At 39.8% G+C, this 23,065-nt stretch overlaps 1 protein-coding gene across 1 annotated transcript in view; it reads left to right on the forward strand.

Moving 5' to 3' along the window:
* lama1 (laminin, alpha 1) overlaps positions 1 to 23,065 on the forward strand; it is a gene marked incomplete in the record, with an annotated part of 89,484 nt that overhangs the window by 40,935 nt on the left and 25,484 nt on the right. The window contains 23 exon segments of the mRNA NM_001034986.1: positions 725 to 852; positions 2,477 to 2,563; positions 2,661 to 2,872; positions 4,434 to 4,540; positions 4,672 to 4,852; positions 5,080 to 5,216; positions 6,129 to 6,362; positions 6,580 to 6,723; positions 8,611 to 8,793; positions 9,988 to 10,173; positions 10,654 to 10,781; positions 12,208 to 12,328; positions 12,981 to 13,121; positions 14,095 to 14,213; positions 14,604 to 14,690; positions 15,404 to 15,597; positions 17,038 to 17,180; positions 17,394 to 17,492; positions 18,266 to 18,377; positions 19,077 to 19,233; positions 19,727 to 19,937; positions 20,341 to 20,457; positions 20,538 to 20,701. Of these exon segments, the coding sequence (NP_001030158.1) occupies positions 725 to 852; positions 2,477 to 2,563; positions 2,661 to 2,872; positions 4,434 to 4,540; positions 4,672 to 4,852; positions 5,080 to 5,216; positions 6,129 to 6,362; positions 6,580 to 6,723; positions 8,611 to 8,793; positions 9,988 to 10,173; positions 10,654 to 10,781; positions 12,208 to 12,328; positions 12,981 to 13,121; positions 14,095 to 14,213; positions 14,604 to 14,690; positions 15,404 to 15,597; positions 17,038 to 17,180; positions 17,394 to 17,492; positions 18,266 to 18,377; positions 19,077 to 19,233; positions 19,727 to 19,937; positions 20,341 to 20,457; positions 20,538 to 20,701 (3,392 nt within the window).

Consider the following 23,065-nt stretch of genomic DNA (forward strand, 5'->3'; position numbering starts at 1 on the left):
GGCAACTTGACAAGGACAACAAGGTAGACAAACAACGCAATAACAAACAACGGAGGAATTATGGAATATATAGTCCAGTTAATCAACGGTAACACAGAACAGATGCGATGACAGATCAGTGTATGTGTTCCGGTGTATGCGCGTGGGATGTATGGAATTGTAGTCTTTCTGGGACGCTGTAGTGCATCAGGACTCAGAAGGCACTACAACGTCCCAGAAAGACTACAATTCCGCGCCCTCAGGTGTTCACTGACAGATGGGACAGAATTAATTCAGATTGACACATTTACTCAAGTAAATAAACAGAATTAATGATGGGCTAAAAATCTGCAGAAATCTGCGGAAGATCTGTGGAAATTCTGTGTAATTCTGAGCGCACAGATTCCGTGTGGGTCTACAAATAAGCACAGTGCAGTGTTAATGTTCAGACTATTTATAATGTTTAAAATGGCTGACAATAATAAATATTCTTAATAATATTAATTAATCTGCCATGTTTTAGAACTGTGCAGTGCTGTAGCTGCTTTACTGGGCTTACTACACTACTGTATTTCAATACTGCTCATTATGGTGCTACTTGATGAAAACAGTTTGAGAACCAGTGGTTCAGGGAATAAAAGTACTGTTTGGTCGGGAAAAAAATAGAAAGTCCCCACTAATGTTTGTGTTTGTGTGTGTGTGTGTGTGTGTGTGTGTGTGTGTGTGTGTGTGTGTGTGTCTCTAGGGCTGTGCGCACAACACCACGGGGCCTCACTGTGATCAGTGCCTGCCGGGTTTCTATGGTGACGCGAGCGAGGGGACGCCGGACGACTGCCAGAGATGCTCCTGCCCGCTGACACTGGCGTCAAACAAGTGAGTGACTGTGTGTTTGTGTTAGTGTGTGTGTGTGTGTGTGTGTGTGTGTGTGTGTGTGTGTGTGTGTGTGTGTGTGTGTGTGTGTGTGTGAGCAGACACATCCGGAAGCTGCTTTTGTGCGTCTGAATGTCTGAGCGTTTCTCACAGTAACACAAACTCAGTGTGTCTTCATTTAAAAGCACAGAGCGTGCGCTTTCACTGCACCATGATAACACACTTACTAAATTACCTGCAACTACTGTAGACTATATCACACATCTAAATATGCTTATTTTGACATGCACAAACTTTATTTTATTTTCATTTATTCATTCATTCACTTTCTTGTCGGCTTAGTCCCTTTATTAATCCGGGGTCGCCACAGCAGAATGAACTGCCAACTTATCCAGCACATTTTTATGCAGCCGATGCGCTTCCAGCTGCAACCCATCTTTGGGAAAACATCCACACACACATTCACACACACACTCATACACTACGGACAATTTAGCCTACCCAATTCCCCTATAGCGCATGTGTTTGGACTGTGGGGGAAACCGGAGCACCTGGAGGAAACCCACGCGAACGCAGGGAGAACATGCAAACTCCACACAGAAACAGCAACTGACCCGAGGATCGAACCCAGTGATCTTCTTGCTGTGAGGCGACAGCACTACCTACTGCGTTATTAAATATTATTATTGAATTTAGTTATTTAACTAGATGTAGATGTTAAATCTTATTGAGTTTTTCAAATGTTTTTATTTATCGTATATATTTAAATCTATATTATTTATGCACAACAAAAAAAGCACTATTTTAGTGCGGGGCAAAGATTAATTGTTTTTTTTACATGCTATATATGTGTGTGCACTGTATATTTATTTTGTATATATAAATACACACATGCTCGCATATATTTGAGAAAAGGCTTATTTATATTTAGAAATGATATATTTATATGCATTTTCCCAGGGTTGGGTTGCAGCTGGAAGGGCATCCGCTGTGTAAAACATGTGCTGGATAAGTTGGTGGTTCATTCCGCTGTGGTGACCCCAGATTAATAAAGGGACTAAGACAAAAAGAAAATGAGTGAATATATATGTATCCGGTGGTGCAGTGGGTAGCACGATCGCCTTACAGCAAGAAGGTTACTGGTTCGAGCCCCAGCTGGGCATTTATGAAATATAATGGGGAACATATATAATATAATTGTGGAGTTTGCATGTTCTCCCTGTATTGGTGTGGGTTTCCTCCGGGTGCTCCGGTTTCCCCCAGAGTCCAAACACATGTGCTATAGGTGAACTGATCAACTACACTGGCCCTAGTGTATGAGTGTGTGTGTGAATGAGTGTGTATGGGTGTTTCCCAGTGAAACATATGCTGGATAAGTTGGCGGTTCATTCCACTGTGGCGACCCCTGATTAATAATGGGACTTAGCTGAAAGAAAATGAATGAAAGAATATAAATGTATATTTATAATGCATATGTAACATTATATCTTAAAATACTATAAATTATCACTCATTTATTCTATTTTTGGCTTAGTCCCTTTGTTTTTTTGGGGTCGTCACAGCGGAATGAACCGCCAACTATTCCAGCATATGTTTTGCAAAACTCATTTATTGTGTGTTTGTGCAGTTTCAGCCCCACGTGTCAGCTGCAGGCTCCCGGTGAATTCATCTGTGATCAGTGCCAGTCTGGATACACCGGAGACAAGTGCCAGAGGTACCAGGACTATTTTAATCATGTTGTAACACTTTATTTCAGGTAGAATTGAATGTGTGTGTATTCTGTGCTGACATCTGTTGTGTGTGTTGTTCAGGTGTGCTGATGGGTATTTTGGTGAGCCGGTGGTCCCTGGTCAGCGCTGCTCCCCCTGTGAGTGTAACGGGAATGTGGACCCATCTGAAGCGGGACGCTGCGACACCCACACTGGGGAGTGTCTGAAGTGTGTAGGGCATACGGCCGGGCCACACTGCGAACGCTGCCAGGACGGATATTATGGAGACGCCATCCAAGAGAAGAACTGCCAGGGTGAGGATTAACCAAACTCTATATCTCACAAGAAATGAGTGTTTCTTAAAGGGACAGATCACACACAGATATGAGGAAAACAGCACTGTGTGCTTCTTAAAGGGACAGTTCACTCACAAATATGAGGAAAATAGCTTTGAGTGTATCTTAAAGGGACAGATCACTCAAAAATATGAGGGAAATAGAAAAGTGTTTCTTAAAGTGACAGATCATTTAAAATAAGGGAAATAACACTGAGTGTTTCTTAAAGGGACAGTTCAATCGCAAATATAAAGAAAAGCACCACCGAGTGTTTCTTAAAGGGACAGCTCACCTAAAAATATTAGGAAAAAAGCACTGAGTGTTTCTTAAAGGGACAGATCACCTAAAAATATGAAGAAATTAACACTGAGTGTTTCTTAAAGGGACAGTTCGCCTAAAAATATTAGGAAATTAGCACTGAGTGTTTCTTAAAGGGACAGATCACACACAGATATGAGGAAAACAGCACTGAGTGTTTCTTAAAGGGACAGATCACTCACAAATATGAGGAAAATAGCTTTGAGTGTATCTTAAAGGGACAGATCACTCAAAAATATGAGGGAAATAGAAAAGTGTTTCTTAAAGTGACAGATCATTTAAAATAAGGGAAATAACACTGAGTGTTTCTTAAAGGGACAGTTCAATCGCAAATATAAAGAAAAGCACCACCGAGTGTTTCTTAAAGGGACAGCTCACCTAAAAATATTAGGAAAAAAGCACTGAGTGTTTCTTAAAGGGACAGATCACCTAAAAATATGAAGAAATTAACACTGAGTGTTTCTTAAAGGGACAGTTCGCCTAAAAATATTAGGAAATTAGCACTGAGTGTTTCTTAAAGGGACAGATCACACACAGATATGAGGAAAACAGCACTGAGTGTTTCTTAAAGGGACAGATCACTCACAAATATGAGGAAAATAGCTTTGAGTGTATCTTAAAGGGACAGATCACTCAAAAATATGAGGGAAATAGAAAAGTGTTTCTTAAAGTGACAGATCATTTAAAATAAGGGAAATAACACTGAGTGTTTCTTAAAGGGACAGTTCAATCGCAAATATAAAGAAAAGCACCACCGAGTGTTTCTTAAAGGGACAGCTCACCTAAAAATATTAGGAAAAAAGCACTGAGTGTTTCTTAAAGGGACAGTTAGCCTAAAAATATTAGGAAATTAACACTGAGTGTTTCTTTAAGGGACAGTTCGCCTAAAATATTAGGAAATTAGCACTGAATGTTTCTTAAAGGGACAAATCACCAAAAATAATGTGGTAAAAAGCACTTAATAACTTAAAGGGACAGTTCACCTGAAAATTATGATGAAAAACACAACAGGGTGTTTCTTAATGGGATGTTTCAGCCACAATTATGAAAAAAGCACTTATAAGGTGATGGCAGTATTTATATTTTGCTGTGATTTTGTTGATGTGATGTGCAGCTCTAGTGACCTCTAGTGGATTCATGTGGCGCTGCTCATCTGAATGATCACCTGTGCTGTTTTACTGTGTATGTTATCATTTGTGTGTGTGTGTGTTTCTATCTGTAGCCTGTGGTTGTTATAGTAACGGCTCTCTGTCCACCATCTGTAACCTGATCACGGGTCAGTGTGAATGTAAACACAATGTGGTCGGAAAAACCTGCGACCGCTGCCAGGTATGACAACTCGTGTGCTGCACATAAAACATTACAGTGTGTCATAATTCTCCTATTGTAGTTCTGCTTTAGAAAGAGCCTTACAGTTGCATGTGTGTGTGTGTGTGTGTGTGTGTGTGTGTGTGTTTCAGGAGGGTTATCACGGTATTAACAGTGGTGAAGGCTGCAGACCGTGTGAATGTAACCAATCAGGCGCTCTGTCTGCGTCATGTGATGAGGAGGGGCGGTGCCAGTGCATAACTGGGGTAACGGGTGACAAATGTGATCGATGTCACCATGGATACTACAACTTCAAAGAGAACGGATGCACAGGTAACACATGCGCTATAGGGGAACTGATAAACTAAATTGGCCTTAGTGTGTGAGTGTGTGTGTGTGTGTGTGTGGTTTCCCAGTACTGAGTTGCAGCTGGAAGTGCATCCGCTGTGTAAAACATATGCGGAATAGCTGGCGGTTCATTCTGCTGGGGCAACTAATCTAAATAAGAATGACGCTGTAGTGTCCAATGAGTGCTCAAAGCTGATTTATTGATCCTCCAGCATGCGACTGCGCACACACTCATGGGAACTGCAACGATCAGACGGGCGAGTGTATCTGTCCTCCACACACACACGGGCTGAAGTGTGAACAGTGTGATGAAGGTCACTGGGGTCACGACGGAGTGTCCGGCTGTAAGGTACGACTCTACAAAACCATGTGTGTGTTTGATCATGTGTGTGTGTGATCATATATGTGTGTGTGCGATCATGTGTGTGTGCGATCATGTGTGTGTGTGTGTGTGATCATATATGTGTGATTGCATGTGTGTGTGCGATCATGTGTGTGTGTGTGCGTGTGTGGGTGTGTGTGTGTGTGATAATGTGTGTTTGATCGTGTGTGTGTGTGTGTGTGTTTGTGTGTGTGTGATCATGTGTGTGTTTGATCATGTGTGTGTGTGATCATATATGTGTGATTTCGTATGTGTGCGATCATGTGTGTGTGTGTGTGTGTGTGTGTTTGATCATGTGTGTGTGTGTGTGTGTGTGTGTGTTTATGTCAGTTATCCTGCATATATGCATGTGATCGTGTGTGTTTGATCATGTCTGTGTGTGTGATCCTCTGTGTGTTTGATCGTGTGTGTGTGATCATTCATGTATGTGTGATTAGGGGTGTGTGTGATTGTGTCTGTGATCGTGTTCGTGTGTTATCATGCATGAATGTGTGTGTGTGTTATCATGGATGTGTGTGTGTGTGTATGTGTATGTGTGTGTGTGTGTTTAATCATGTATTTGATCATGTTCATGTGTGTGTGTGTGTGTGTGTGTGTGTTTAATCATGTTTTTGATCATGTTCATGTGTGTGTGTGTGTGTGTGTGGTTATGTGTGTGTGTGTGTTTAATCATGTATTTGATCATGTTCATGTGTGTGTGTGTGTGTGTGTGTGTGTGTGTGTGTATGTGTATGTATGTGTGTGTGTGTTTAATCATGTGTTTGATCATGTTCGTGTGTGTGTGTGTGTGTGTGTGTGTGTGTGTGTGTGTGTGTGTGTGTGTGTGATCATAAATGTATTTGTGTGTGTGTGTTTGATCATGTGTGTGTGTGTCCACAGGTGTGTAACTGCAGTGCTGTGGGCTCCAGCTCGTCTCAGTGTGATCTGTCCTCGGGTCAGTGTGTGTGTGCGCTGCAGTTCTCCGGCCTCACATGCGACCGGTGCGCTTTAGGCTACAGAAACTTCCCACAATGCTCTGCCTGCGACTGCAACCCGAACGGCACTCGTGCGCAGTTCTGTGACGAGGCGCTAGGAGTGTGTGGCTGCGAGGATCACGGGCAGTGTTCCTGCAAGGTCAGCACACTCACTACTCCTCTATATTCCTCTATATTCTACAGGGTTCTGCTGGTCTTAAAGGGACGGTCCACAGCTCCTTTAACAATATTAAACAGGGGGTGAATAATTTTGCCCTCAACCGTATATCGCTGAAAAACAAATGATAGCAATGTCAGTTTTTTCCTACTCTAAGATGCAGTGTGTAATTGATGATTAATGCTGATGTTGTGCTCAGGATAATGTGGGCGGCAGAGGCTGTGACGAGTGTAAGAGCGGCTCCTTCGGCCTCTCAGCCCTCAATCCGGCCGGCTGCAGTCCCTGCTTCTGCTTCGGCATTTCAGACGTGTGTGAGGAGCTGAGCGGATTGGTGCGCGCGCCGGTGAGAACAAACACACACACATTTATGCAGATTCATTCATTCATTCATTCATTTTCTTGTCGGCTTAGTCCCTTTATTAATCTGGTGTCGCCACAGCGGAATGAACCACCAACTTATCCTGCACATGTTATACACAGTGGATGATCTTCCAGCTTCAGCCCATCACTGGGAAACCCAAACACACTCATGCACACACACACTCATACACTACGGACAATTTAGCCTACCCAATTCACCTGTACTGCATGTGTTTGGACTGTGGGGGGAACCCGGAGGAAACCCACGCCAACACAGGAAGAACATGCAAACAGCTTCTGTACATGCTATTTAAAGAGGAGCTAAAGTGCAGGATACTTCGGGATTCGGGTGTGTGTTTAAACAGATAAATACTCTTAATAAAATGTATACATGTCCATCCTGTGTGTTTTATTTTAAACACAACTCATTTTCTCTTAAATGAGCGCAAACAGTCACTGAAGTAATGGAACGCTTTCATTATAGATCTGTGCATTCTTACTCTGTTATCAAACTAAACAAAACGAGAGATTCATGTGCTGCTCTTCACTTGTTTAATAACAGAGGCGTCACTTTAGATGGTGTGTACAGAAGCTGATCTAGGATCTGTTTATCATACGGAGCGCGTCCGTATACATGCATTCTCTGATTCAGAGGTTGCATATGAAGGGCGATGATCGACGCACGGCTTTAATGGAAAGAAAGTGAATGCAGACATTTTGATATTCATTTCAGCGTGCTTTCAAGATTAAAAATATACAAGAAATATGGGAAAATATTTAGCGATAGGATGATAGAGGGATAGACTGGTAAAATATGGGAGAATCCCAGCAGAAACGGGAGGGTTGACATGTATGAAGTGAACAGGAAGTGTATATTGAAAAAAAGTTTTGTAAGGGATTGCAAAACATCTTTGCAAGGGAACGCAAAAACTTAAAAAAATATATTATAAAAATATTTTTTTCTTCCACTCATTTTTCCGCCACTATCACGTCACTTCCGGGTCTCTGTAGATCTTAATCGGTCGCTACTCAGAATTTTGGTATCGGGATCGGATCGGTTCCAAAAAAGGGGTGCATCCCTAAAATAAATGTCAAGAGATTAATATAAATAAATGCATATCTCTAAAGAGTAAAATGAAAAATAAATGCAGACAATAAGAATTTATTTCACTACAGGCATGTGCATCTATATTTATAAATGCATATCCCAAAAGAGTAACATTTTAAATTAAATGCAAACAATAAGCATTTATAATGTGCATAGAAAAACAATTTTGTAAATATAAATAAATACATTTCTCAACATGAAAATTAAATGCAAACAATAAGCATTTATAATGTGCATAAAAAACAATTTTATAAATATAAATAAATAAATTTCTCAAAATATTAACATGAAAAATAAATGCAAACAATAAGCATTTATAATGTGCGTAAAAAACAATTTTATAAATATAAATAAATACATTTCTCAACATGAAAAATAAATGCAAACAATATGCATTTATTTACTATGTGCATGAACAACTACATATGTAAATACATATGTCAAAATAGTAACATCCTAAATTAAATGCAAACAATTCACATTTATTTATAGCATGCATAAAAACAGTTATATAAATACACATCTCAAAATAGTAACATTTTAAATGCAAACCATATGCATTTATTAATAATATGCAAAAAAAGTTTATTCTTAAATGCACATCTTAAAAGAGTAAAATGAAAAATAGATGCAAACAATATGCCTATACATGCATGCATATTGTAATAATTATAAAAACTACTATAAAAATGATGTTGCTGAATGAATTATGTGTGTATTTGACTAGTAATAATCATCTATTAATCGTGTGTGTGTGTTCAGATTGTTCTGGGTTCATCTCCGGCTCTGCTGCGTGTAGTGTCTCAGAGTGACCTGCAGGGGACGCTGGAGAGCGTTTATTACAGCGATGAGGAGATGCTGCTGGACGTGGATCAGCTCAACAAACTCTCTCTCCTCACCGGACCGTATTACTGGAGACTCCCACAGAAATACAACGGCAACAAGGTACAAATACACAACAAACCCACAGAAACACTAGGGTACAACACCTTAGATATACCATGGTAGTACAGTTTGCAGAAACAGAGACAGAGAGGGCCAATGGTATCTGGGTGCAGACTTGGGTTTGTGAGCTGAGACTGCATATCTCAGATTTGCTATTAAAGCTTAGAGACCCCAAAAATTAAACCTAACCCTATCCGAGCCCATGCACCCCATGCCCAAGCTCGACCCAGTCTCAGACATTAACTGTAATTAAGAATTAAAAATTAAAACAGATGTTCTCAGCTACAATTCTGAGTCATTTGAACTGCAAACATGAATTTAAGGGTGACAAATAAGGACATTGAAGGCTGACTATCATCCTGTCTGCATACCTGTCAACCCTCCCATGTTTGCAGGGATTCTATCCTGTTATCATCCTGTTTTCAAGAGTTCACACTTAGCTAATCAATAATCAGATAATTGATAATCAGCTAGATAATCAATAGAGCGTAATTGGCATGCTGTCCCGGTAGAGAGCCCTGAGCTCGTAATATCCTCGATGTCAGACACAATGCACTCAGTGGAGCTGCTGATGTCACTGTGAGGGGCGGGGTTAAAGGTGGGGTTAGGTGTGCGCATTAAAAAGAATTGCATGCAGCTCAGATTGCAACCAAGTCTGCATTCAGACCCCTCTCCATCATTTACTTCCTCTGTTTCTGTATTAAATGATGAAAGTAAACGGAAATTCACCCAAATAATGCTAAATGTTTGTGTTTATTATAAATTTGAGTACTTTACATATTTATAGGGTCATTTTTGCATGTATGCATATGTAAATAAGCACATTTGTTTATGCTCATTTTGAGATATAGTAATGTACCTCAGACTGAAAGTGAATATTGAGTAGGGGGCGGGGCGTTCTTTTGTGCTTCATTCTGTCATACCAATCTGTCATCGAGAGACTATTAATATGCAGTTGCTATGGAAACCCTCAGGTCGGCCTCAACAGAAGCTCCGCCTCTCCAAACAAGTAATCAAATGTACAGAATTTAAATTTAATTGAAGATTACAAAACAATCAACTGACTTTCTGTGGATTAATTATTCACGTTAGGAATACCGATGTGAGCTAGCTAAATGCACATGCAAAATTTAGATTTCCAGCAAGGGGAAAGTGTTAGCTGTGAGTGTAAAATCTGCCCGGTGTTTGTTTCAGCTGCTGTCGTATGGAGGAAGACTCTCCTACACCCTCACCTTCTTCGCTCAGGACGGCGTGGGATTGGCCAATCAGGAGCCTCAGGTGCTGATGAGAGGAGGACACCTGCGTAAGCTGGTCATCTACACTGATGCTAGCGCTCCTGCTAACGGCATCCGCAGCACACAGGAGCACGCTCTCACCGAGGTCAGTCACGGGTCCAAACAGCTCCTAAAATGTCTGATGTACTGTTCAGATTGACTCCCCTGTGGTGATGTGAGTGCTGTTTTTGCCCCACTGACCTCCATTATAATCACATTTACTGATGACAGCAAATAATCATGCATCAGTATAACTTTATTCATTCATTTTCCTTCAAATTAGTCGCTTATTTATCAGGGATCGCCACAGCGGAATGAACCGCCAACTATTACAGCATATGTTTTACACAGCGGATACCTTCCAGCTGCAACCCAGCACTGGAAAACACCCGCACACACACACACACACACTCATACACTACGGCCAGTGTAGTTGATCAGTTCCCCTATAGCGCATGTGTTTGGACTGTGGGGGAAACCGGAGCACGCGGAGGAAACCCACACCGACACTGGAAGTCTGTTGTCTGTGTTATAAACCCAGTGCTGTCTCTTCCTGATGGTCATGTCTGATCTGATCTGTGTGCAGCACAAGTGGAAATACTTCAACTCAGTGTCTGATGAAGCCGTGAGCCACGCTGACTTCATGTCTGTGCTGAGTAACCTGGAGTACGTCATCATTAAAGCCTCGTACGGGTCCGGACTGCAGCAGAGCAGGTCAGTTTTATGCCTATATACTACACTTAAATCATTCTCTGAGATCTACTCTGAAGATTTGTGGATTGGGTAAGGGAAGAAATTCTCCTGAAATGATTTAATATGTTCATTTACAACCCTAGGATGACATGCTTTGATTGACCTTATTTGGGTGGGTGATGAATATTAATGAGCTCTGCTGTGATGCTCACACAGTGGGACGTAATCTGAAATAAACACATGCAAAAAATTAATACTTCATTCACTCATTTTCATTTCGGCTTAATCTCTTTATTAATCTGGGGTCGCCACAGCGGAATGAACCGCCAACTTATCCAGCATATGTTTTACGCAGCGGATGCAGCAGATGTAGTCATTCAAATAGTAATTTAAAATGATTATGAGTTGGCCATATGACCAAAATATGACCTTAAGACCATTTTTGAGTACATCTACACTCACCGGCCACTTTATTAGGTACACCTTACTAGTACACGGGTCGCACCTCTTTTTGCCTTCAGTTCTGCTTTAATCCTTCATGGCAGAGATTCAACAAGCTGCTGGAAATATTCCTCAGAGATTTTGCTCCATATTGTCATGATAGCATCACACAGTTGCTGCAGATTTGTCAGCTGCACATCCATGATGCCAATCTCCTGTTCCACCACATCCCCAAGCTGCTCTGTTGGATTGAGCTCTGGTGACTGTGGAGGCCATTTGAGTACAGTGAACTCAGTGAAACAAACTGTAAGCCACTCTAGGAATTAAAGTAGAAGCTACAAAACTTCTTCAGTTGTGATTCTGTGCAGGTCTTTTGTTGTTTGTTTAATAATTATAAATACGGGAATATTGACGCTGTCCCTTTAAGAGCCGCACAGATCCAATATACGGTGACACATGCATTCTCATCTCTTAATGTACATTTACTGCATAACACATGAAGGTTTCTGTGATTAGTAACTAAGTTTAATAAACTAGTAACTTTCTGTGCAAATTTAGTCATGTTTTTGTGGTTATGTTTGAGTTGTTTCACATGATTCATATTTTGCACTGATTGAATCTTTAATAATAATAATAATATTATTATTATTGTTTTTTTTTGTTTTGTTTTTTTGGTATTTGATGGTTTTAATATATTACATATTTGAAGTGCTTTGGCAATACTGTACTGAATGTCATGCCAATAAAGCAACTTGAACTTGAATCATGTTAAGAGAAAATGGTGAACATCGATACTCCCTGATTTTCAGCGTGCATTGTGGAACATTTCAGCGAGCAATTGCAAATCTAAAAATGTAAAATAAGATGTTTAGAGATGTTTTAAATTGTCAAACTCTCTGACTAGTACACTAGGGAGCAGATTGAGTGCAGTCGGATTGAAAGAATGATGTGTGTGTGTGTGTGTGTGTGTGTGTGTGTGTGTGTGTGTGTGTGTGTGTGTGTGCAGGATCTCCAACATCTCCATGGAAACTGCATTGGAGGCAGATGAGCTTCCTGAAGGTGGAGATGTGGCGCGGTTGGTGGAGATTTGTGAGTGTCCGCCGGGATACGCTGGACTGTCCTGCCAGGTCAGAAAAATAACACACATCATCCAAATCAGTCATACATGCATTATCTTCTCGGCTTAGTCCCTTTATAATCAGGGGTTGCCACAGTGGAATGAACCGTCAACTTATCCAGCACATGTTTTACGCACACCCTTCCAGCTGCAACCCATCACTGGGAAACATCCATACACACTCATTCATTCACACACACAGTCATACAATGCGCACTATTGAGTTGATCAGTTCCCCTATAGCGCATGTGTTTGGACTGTGGGGGAAACCGGAGCACCCGGAGGAAACCCACACCAACACGGGGAGAACATGCAAACTCCACACAGAAACACCAACTGACCCAGCCGAGACTCAAACTAGTGACCTTCTTGCTGTGAGGCGATTGTGCTAACCACTGCACCACCGTGATGCCTGCATCGTCAAAATAGTCAGCATTATCTGTCATCATGGCGTACATGCAGACTCATCACCTGCTCAAACTGCACCTGAGACTGGTGTACATATGAAATATACCCAGCACACACCAGATATCAACATGATGTCAGACTGATGTTGTACTCCGACATTGTGGGATGTTGCAGTGTGTTTGCTTTATTATTATATATATATATTATTACACTTATTTATGTGATGTTTTTACCCATCATGGTTTGTGTTGCAGGAGTGTGCTCCAGGATATTACCGGCAGGCTGTATCTGAGCTCAACATGAAGGGCAGAAATCGGCCGCTCATTCAGCCCTGTGTGCCCTGCAGATGCAGCAACCACAGCCAGTCATGTGACCTGCACACCGGCCAATGCCTGGTGAGAACACACACACACAGACACACACACTTTGAAGTGCACCTATTATGCAAAACCCACTTTTATATGTGGTTTAACCCCAGCTGTGTGTCAGCAGTGTGTGAGTATCTCCAGCAGCCTCTGATGCTCAACATGAATTAATTGTGTTTGTTCTAATCAGACTTGATGCAGAAACACTTTGATTGACATTCTCCCTTTGAATGTGTCATCATAGGGGGAAAGCCCCTCCCACTAGTGCCCATCTCTCCATCTCATTAGCATAAACAGCAGCCCTGAGTGAGAAGCAGCCGTCTGTTCATTAGCCATTAGAGTGTTTGAGCTGCTGAAGATGATGTCAGCATAGACTAAGAGCATTATAGATGTGGAGTTCTAGATGAACAGCGACAGGAGCGACATAGACTGACAGAAGCATAAAGCACACATGCACACCTGACCAGCACTCACAACACACACACTGCTGTTTTACATCTGTCACTATGCTTATGCATATGCATCTGTAGCTCCGCCCTCTTCTAAAAAGAGCGCAATCTCATTTGCATTTAAAGCGACAGTAACAAAAACACCACAACTAGGATCAAAGCCTGAAAGGGTCAGTTTCAGAGAGCTGGAGAACATTACCTGTGTGCTGTTCTCAGCTCAATCTCACACACTAGAGACAGCAGAGACTTATTTAAAGTCTTGTAAAAAGGGGCAGAATAGGTCACCTTAAATAGGTAACTATCTGAAGACATAACACAAGCAAAACAAGGACAATTTCAAGAAGTTTCAAGCATTTTTCTAAGTGTTTTCATTATTTAAATGACAGAGATCAGTGGTTCTTCAGCTCAAACCAATGATATGTGCACATTTGTGTATAAACTAAATAATTAAAGCAAAACAATAATAGAAATGCTACAAAATGTGCACAAATTCAGTCATTTTATTCGCAGAAATTACATTGTGTGTGTGTGTGTGCGTGTGTGTGTGTGTTCAGGGCTGTCAGCACAACACCGCTGGAGAACACTGCCATGTTTGCGCTGCAGGGTATTATGGGAAGGTGCAGGGGTCGGTCAGTGACTGCTCTCTGTGTGCCTGCCCACTGCGGGGTCAAAGGTGAGCTCACATCACACACATTTGTCTGAAATCGCCCCCTATACCCTTAATAGTGCAATACTCTAATGATGTCCGAAACCATAGTGAGCATTCTGAAGTGCACTCAGTCAATCCCACAATGCACTGCAATAACAAGTCCACAACCCATGCACACTCAACAGTTCAAAATACCCATAATGCACTGTGGGAGTTTGTGCATGGAATGAATTTCCACATCTGACCACTAGATGGCGTCTAAAGCACAATCCTATCGGTTTAAAAATAAAGTATGCAATAGGTAAATGTGCTCTGTGTGTGTGTGTGTGTGTGTGTGTGTGTGTGTGTGTGTGTGTGTGTGTGTGTGTGTGTGTGTGTGTGTGTGTGTGTGTGTGTGTGTGTGTGTGTGTTTAGTTTCAGCTCAACATGTGTGTTAGAAGGTGCTGGAGACTTCCGCTGCGACCGCTGTGAGGAGGGATATGAGGGACGATACTGTGAGAGGTCTGACACACACACATACACACACAAGTATATACACACAGACACATATACACATAGACAAGCAAGCATATATACACACACGCACACACACAGACACTTAAACACACATTCTCACACTTGCGCACACACACACACAGAATCTCCCAGAAACACACACACACTCTCAGAAACGCGCACACACACACACATGCATATATATGCACACACACAGACACTCAAACATACTCGCATATATGCACACACAGAAACACACACGTGCACAAGTATATACACACAGACACTCACACACATATACTCACACTTGTGCACACAGACACACACGCACAGTAAAAGAGACACAATCTCAATATCACATACTCAGAAATACACACACATGCGCATATATACACACACAGACAATCAAACACACTTACTTATATGCACACACAGACCACACTCTCACAGAAAGACACGCATATATGGATAAACACACTCACATATACGCGCACAGACAATCAGAAACACATATACACTCACACACGCACACACACGCATGCATATATACAGACATGAACCCCTCAAACACACTCACATATATGCACACACACACACAGAAACACACATACACACGCACTCAGAGAAACACACACTCACAAAACACTCTTACACACATTAAAACACACACACACACACACACACACAAAGTCTAACACACACTCTGTCTGCTGTCTCAGGTGTGCAGTGGGGTATTTCGGGAACCCGTCGGAGCCGGGTGGCCGCTGTCAGGTGTGTGCGTGCAGTGAGTCGGGCTCAGTGCACAGTGTGTGTGACGCACACACAGGCCGCTGCGAGTGTAAACCTGGGGTCAGAGGTCACCTGTGTGACCAGTGTGAGGAGAGGCATGTGCTGGTCCACGAGCAGTGTGTGTGTAAGTCACATCACCTTTATTTACACACATCAACACACACTCAAGCAGCATTAGCCTCTTGCACACCGCATGAACTGGAAATGATGGGAAATTTATGACCGGAAAATGTTAAATAGACCAGTATATTGGAAAATGCAGCAGAATCATTTTGGCAGTTTGCGGGAAATGTTACAACTTAACACTTAACCTAAAGTCTTTATGTATAAATTGTCGTTATCACAAAATTCTAAAATGAAATTTCAGCAATTAAGTGGCCGATTATTAAGTGTAGTTTACAGCTTCACATTCAAAAATGGCCAGTAAATTTTAAAAAATACCAGTAATTTGACAAAGACCAGTAAATTCAAAATATGACTAGTAAATTTGAAAACGACGAGTACATTCAAAAATTACCTGTAAATTAAATAATGAACAGTAAATTTATAAATGACCAGTAAATTAAAAAATTACCAATAAATTAAAAAATGACCAGTAAATAAAAAAATTACCAGTAAATTCAAAAATGACCAGTAAATTTAAAAATGACCAGTAAATTAAAAAATTACCAATAAATTCCTAAATGACCAGTAAATTTAAAAATGACCAGTAAATTAAAAAATGACCAGTAAATTTAAAAATGACCAGTAAATTAAAAAATTACCAGTTAATTTAAAAATTGCCAGTAAATTAAAAAATGAACAGTAAATTCAAAAATTACCAGTAAATTTAAAAATGAACAGTAAATTAAAAAATTACCAATAAATTAAAAAATTACCAGTAAATTTAAAAATGAACTATAAATTCAAAAACGATCAGTAAATTCAAAAATTAACAGTAAATTCAAAAATGATCAGTAAATTTAAAAATGAACAGTAAATTCGAAAATGACCAGTACATTTAAAAATGACCAGTAAATTAAAAAATGACCAGTAAATTAAAAAATGACCAGTAAATTAAAAAATGACAAGTAAATTTAAAAAACAGCAGAATTCTAACAGTGTACTGGGAATTTTATTGCTTTTCAGTCTGAAAAATTGCCGGACCTGAATTTTCAAAAATTTAGATTTTAAAAAATGAACATATTTGAAATCTTAATTGTCCTAATTACGAAATTCTTAAATAAATGAAATTTCAGCAGTAAAGCAGCCAATTATTCATCTTAGTTCAGTTGTATTTCCACAGCTCTTTCATATAACACACAGTCTAGCAGCATTAGCCTCTTGCCCACAGTAACAACAGGAGAACAACTTTACATTTTTTCCAAAATTAAAATGTAAACTGAAAAATATAACGGTATGATTCAGTTCAGTTCACCTTTATTTGTAAAGCGCTTTTACAATGTAGATTGTGTCAAAGCAGCTTCACATAGTATGAGATAGTAAATAATACAGGCACTTAAAAAAAAAACTCAGAATGCTCATCAGCCTATCAGAATCAAGTGTTCATACGTTGTGTTTGCAGCATGTAATGACTCCTGCACTGGTGTTTTGCTGGATGATCTGGATGCTTTAGACGTGTCCATCACATCTGTGAACCTGACGGGTGTCATTCTGGCCCCGTACAGCCAGCTGATGACCATCCAGAACCAGACCCGAGAGCTCACGGTCAGTGGAGAACAGCACACTGCAATACAATGCTTTTCTTACTCAGAGTCTTTGTCTTGTCTCTAATCCAAATATCTGGAAATGTATAGTTATCTAGAAAAATATTGTCAAAATGAAGTGAGTTTTTCTGAAATAGACAAAAAAATTGTAGTTGTGTATGGTGCATAACTGTATAACAGTGTGGTAAATACCGATGTGTAATGTAATCTGCAGAGCCTGATGTCGTGGAACCAAACTCCAGATTATCAGCTGACCACTGGAGAAGAACACTCGAGGAACCTGAGCGGTCAGATCACTGACCTTAAGCAGCAGGTACTGACCTCACTGTGTCCATCACTCAGATAACCCTAGCAACAGCCTATCAACACATAGCAACCACCTAGTTATCACTCAGAACACTGCCTAGCAACCACTCAAAACTCTTAGAAACCACCTAGTTATGTCATAGCAACCACATAGCAACAACTCAGAACATCCACCTAGCAATGTCTTAGCAACTACCTTGGTAACCATCTAGTAACCACTCAGAACACCCTGACAACTGCCTAGCAACCCTTCAGAACACTTTAGAAACTGCCTAACTATGTCATTGCAACCAAATACCAAGAACTTAGAAAACTCTAGCAACCGCCATAAAACGCCATAGTAACCACATAACAACAACTCAAAACACCTCAGCAACCACCTAGCAATGCCTAAGCAACTACCTAGCAACCACCCTGAACCTGTTATCAACTGGCTAGCAACCAAACACCTTGAAACACCCTAGCAATGCCTCGGCAACCATCTAGTAACCACTCAGAACACCCTAACAACTGCCTAACAACCACTAAGAACACTTTAGCCACCACCTAAGTACTTCATAGCAACCACATACCAACAACTCAGAAAACCCTAGCAACCGGCATGCAACTGCCTAACAACCACGGCAAACACCAATCACATTTTCTTCAGGATATGTACTTATCTGAGTGTGTGTGTGTGTGTGTGTGTGTGTGTGTGTGTGTGTGTGTGTGTGTGTGTGTGTGTGTGTGTGTGTGTGTGTGTGTGTGTGTGTGTGTGTGTGTGTGTGCGCGCACGTGCAGGTCCAGAGTGTGTTTGAAGACAGTGGTGATGTGCTGCTGACCTCAGAGCAGAGATTTACTCAAGGGAAACAACTGCTGGAGCTCATCAACAACATTCACTCTGCCATCCACGGTAACTTTAATTAATTTATTTTTATTTATTATTATTATTATTATTATTTTATTTTTTTATTAATTAAGGTAATTATTTATTTTATTTAATTATTTATTTATTTTTATTAATTAATTAATTCATTTAATTTATTTTATTTATCTTATTTTATTTTATTTGTTTTATTTTTTTAATTTTTATTAATTATGGTAAATATTTTATTTATTTCATTTCTTTATTTATTTACTTTTATTATTTATTTTATTTAATTATTTTATTTATTTTGTTTATTTTATTTTAACAATCTAAAATAATACTGCAACTTATGACTCAACTTAAGTGTAATAGTAAAAACTAAAACTGGTAATATTATTTTTAATTATTAATTTGACACGTAAAACAAATAGTAATCTTTTCCAAATTAAATTCACATTAATTTATATAGCACTTTTTACAATGTAGATTGTGACAAAGCAGCTTAACATAAATGAAGAACAATACATTAATACATAATATAAAAAATACAAATCATAATAGTAAACAAAAACCGCTCAAATAACATCAGATCTGTTCCATGAAGAATTCATTTATTATTAAAGATCATCATAAGAAGAGCTAAAGCATTACTCTTACAGACAGTAACCGATTAAATCAGTGCTTATCAATGTGATAAATTGATTGGCTGCTGTGTAAGTCACTTCTGCGCTGTGATTGGCTCAGGTCTGGTGGAGCAGGTGAGTTCAGTGAATGTGACTCTGGATGAAGGTCTGGATGAAGCCAACAGCACATTCCTGCTGGAGGAGACCAGCGAAACCCTGGAGAAAATCAGGAGCTTTAATCTGACGCACTGCAGGAACGCTGCGGAGATCCAGCTCAGGTAAGATCAACACATCACACACAGCAGCAGAAATACATCATTCCTTCTCTATTTTAACTCTTTTTCAAATATTTCCCAAATGATGCAAGCAAATTATTCACAATATTTCCTATTATTTTAATTTCTTTTGGAGAAAGTCTTATTTCTTTTAATTTGGCTGGAATGAAAGCAGTTTTAAAATGTTTTCAATAATCTTTAAGATCAGTATTAATAGACCCCTTAAGATTTTTTTATTGGTTACAGAACAAAAAACTCTTATCTTATAATTTGCATAATTAATAAGCCTTTAAATGTCACGAGGACGAGTATCTTCCTAAATAAATGTAATGTACCTGCATCATGACAAAGACAAAAGAAATCTTATTAAAGCTGTTATGTTTAGAAATGTGTTGAAGAAATCTCTGTTAAACAGCACTTGAGGAATATTAAATAATAATAATAATAATAATTAACATTGCACAGAAAGGCTAATAATGTTGTTTGTTGTGTGCAGCTCTGCAGTGTCTGTGCTGGAAAAGGTCGAGGATGAGATTTCAAAGCCTTACAGAAATAACCAGATCAGACGGGAAAACATCTCCACAACACTCAACACACACAACCTGAGTCTCCAGCAGGTCCAGGAGAGCCTTTACACGGCTAAAACGCACAACAACCAGAGCCGACGCCTGCTCCAGGACATCCAGAGCAACACACACACACTCACCGTGAGTCACACACACTATACGCATGATACTGTATACACAACAGGTCTTAATGAGAGGCGACACGGTGGCTCAGTGGTTAGAACTGTCACCTCACAGCAAGAAGGTCACTAGTTTGAGTCTCGACTAGGTCAGTTGGTGTTTCTGTGTGAAGTTTGCATGTTCTCCCAGTGTTGGTGTGGGTTTCCTCCGGGTGCTCTGGTTTCCTTCTCAGTCCAAACTTATGCGCTATAGGGGAAGTGATCGTAGCATACTCGTTGGCCGTAGCGTGAAACATTTGCTGGATAAGTTGGCGGTTCATTCCGCTGTGCCGACCCCTGATGAATTATCACTCCTATAAATTTAATGCATTTTATATTAAAATTAAAGACAATAAATAAATAACATTTTGATTTAATTTTTTTAGATCTCCAGGAACAATGTCAGCAGTCTGAACCATGAACTAGAAACACAAGTACAGGAAGCTCAAGACCTGCTGACCGACGCCCTCAATATTGCAGAAGACATGGACAACGGGACGACAGTGAGTGCCATTTCTATATTATTATTTGTCATGTAATGAAGAATACGTTTTTAATCCATATGATGCATCTGTGGTTGCAGACTCTGGATGAGCTGAAGAATGATCTGGAATTGTGGAGTCCGTCTCTCAGGAAGCATGTGGACTCTTTAGTCATGGATTTGACCAAAAGAGATGCTCTTCAGCTGGTTTACAGGGCTGAGGATCACGCACAAGCTCTCAGCAAACAAGCACAAGCCCTGAACAGGTGAGAATTGCTGTCAGGATTGACTATATATGCATATAACGCAATGCAGAACTGCAGGGGCATTTCAAGGGTTTTCAATTAGTTTTCCTTAAACTGGAATTATATACAGCAAATGTGTGTATTTACAGTCAACTGAAGGTATGAATGTACAGTAGTGCAACATTCTTAAAGGTGATAGGGATTTGATTCTGTTGCTGATTGTTGTTCAACTTATTGTTAAAGCTTTTTAACTGTAACAGTTGACGATAACAGATTTGACGATCGCAAAGTGGACAGTAACAGAGTTGACGATAACAGAGTTGACAATAACAGAGTTGACAATAACAGAGTTGACGATAACAGAGTTGACAGTAACAGAGTTGAAAGTAACAGAGTTGACAATAACAGAGTTGACAATAACAGAGTTGACGATAACATCTTTGACGATAACAGAGTTGACAGTAACAGAGTTGACAGTAACAGAGTTGACGATAACATAGCTGACAGTAACTTAGTTGAGGATAACAGAGTTGACAGTAACAGAGTTGAAAGTAACAGAATTGACAGTAACAGAGTTGACAATAACATCTTTGACGATAACAGAGTTGACAGTAACAGTTGACAGTAACAGAGTTGACGATAACAGAGTTGACAGTAACTTAGTTGAGGATAACAGAGTTGACAGTAACAGAGTTGAAAGTAACAGAATTGACAGTAACAGAGTTGACAATAACATCTTTGACGATAACAGAGTTGACAGTAACATAGTTAACGTTAACATAGTTGACGATAACATAGCTGACGACTACAGAGTTGACAATAACAGTTGACAGTAACAGAGTTGACGATAACAGAGTTGACAGTAACTTAGTTGAGGATAACAGAGTTGACAGTAACAGAGTTGAAAGTAACAGAATTGACAGTAACAGAGTTGACAATAACATCTTTGACGATAACAGAGTTGACAGTAACATAGTTAACGTTAACATAGTTGACGATAACATAGCTGACGACTACAGAGTTGACAATAACAGTTGACAGTAACAGAGTTGACGATAACAGAGTTGTCGATAACATAGTTGACGATTACAGATTTGACAATAACAGAGTTGACGATAACAGAGTTGACGATAACATCTTTGACGATTACATAGTTGACGATAACAGAGTTGACAGTAACAGATTTGACAATAACAGAGTTGACGATAACATAGTTGACGATTACAGAGTTGACAATAACAGAGTTGACAGTAACATAGTTCACAGTAACATAGTTGACGATAACATAGTTGACGATAACATAGTTGACGGTTACAGAGTTGATGATAACAGAGTTGACAGTAACAGAGTTGGCTATAACATAGTTGACGATTACAGAGTTAACGATTACAGAGTTGACAGTACCATAGTTGACAGTAACATAGTTGACGATAACAGAGTTAATGATAACAGAGTTGATGATAACAGAGTTAACGATTACAGAGTTGACAGTACCATAGTTGACAATAACAGAGTTGACGATAACAGAGTTGATGATAACAGAGTTGATAATAACAGAGTTAACGATTACAGAGTTGACAGTACCATAGTTGACAGTAACATAGTTGACGATAACAGAGTTGATGATAACAGAGTTGATGATAACAGAGTTGATGATAACAGAGTTGATAATAACAGAGTTAACGATTACAGAGTTGACAGTACCATAGTTGACGATAACAGAGTTGACGATAACAGAGTTGATTATAACAGAGTTGACGATAACAGAGTTAATTATAACAGAGTTGACGATAACAGAGTTGACGATTACAGAGTTAATGATAACAGAGTTAACGATTACAGAGTTGACAATAACAGATTTGACGATAACAGAGTTAAAAATAAAAGAGTTGATTATTAGAGTTCACATTAACAGTTTGACAATAACAGGGTTGATTTAGATTTGACTGTAATGGACTTGACAGCAATAACAGAGTTGACCATTAAGCGGGTCACAAACTGCATGCGCCACTTGGTGCCGCAACACGGCATGCATATGACAGTTAAAAGTATCGCACACCAGATGCGCACATTCAAAAGTTATTTAATATGAAACTATTCAGATGGCGCTTTGTGAAATATTAACAGTGTCCTGAGTCGTGGCTGGGCGCTGCAGACAGCCGCTGACTTACGCCGCCGGTGCGTACACTAATTGAAATCCATGTTTAGAATTGGAATTGCATGGCGTTGCCTGGTGCAGTGCAGCGCGTCGCCGAGTGGCGCATTCAGTGTGCGACTACCTTTAGAGTTGACCATAACAGACTTAAGAACAGAGTTAGAAATAGCAGAGTTGACCATTAGTGTTTAAGGTAACAGAGTTGACAATTAGAACTGACACTGATGGAG

This window comes from Danio rerio, chromosome 24 (assembly GCF_052040795.2).
Source record: "Danio rerio strain M-AB ecotype USA chromosome 24, GRCz13ab, whole genome shotgun sequence".
NCBI lineage: Eukaryota > Metazoa > Chordata > Actinopteri > Cypriniformes > Danionidae > Danio > Danio rerio.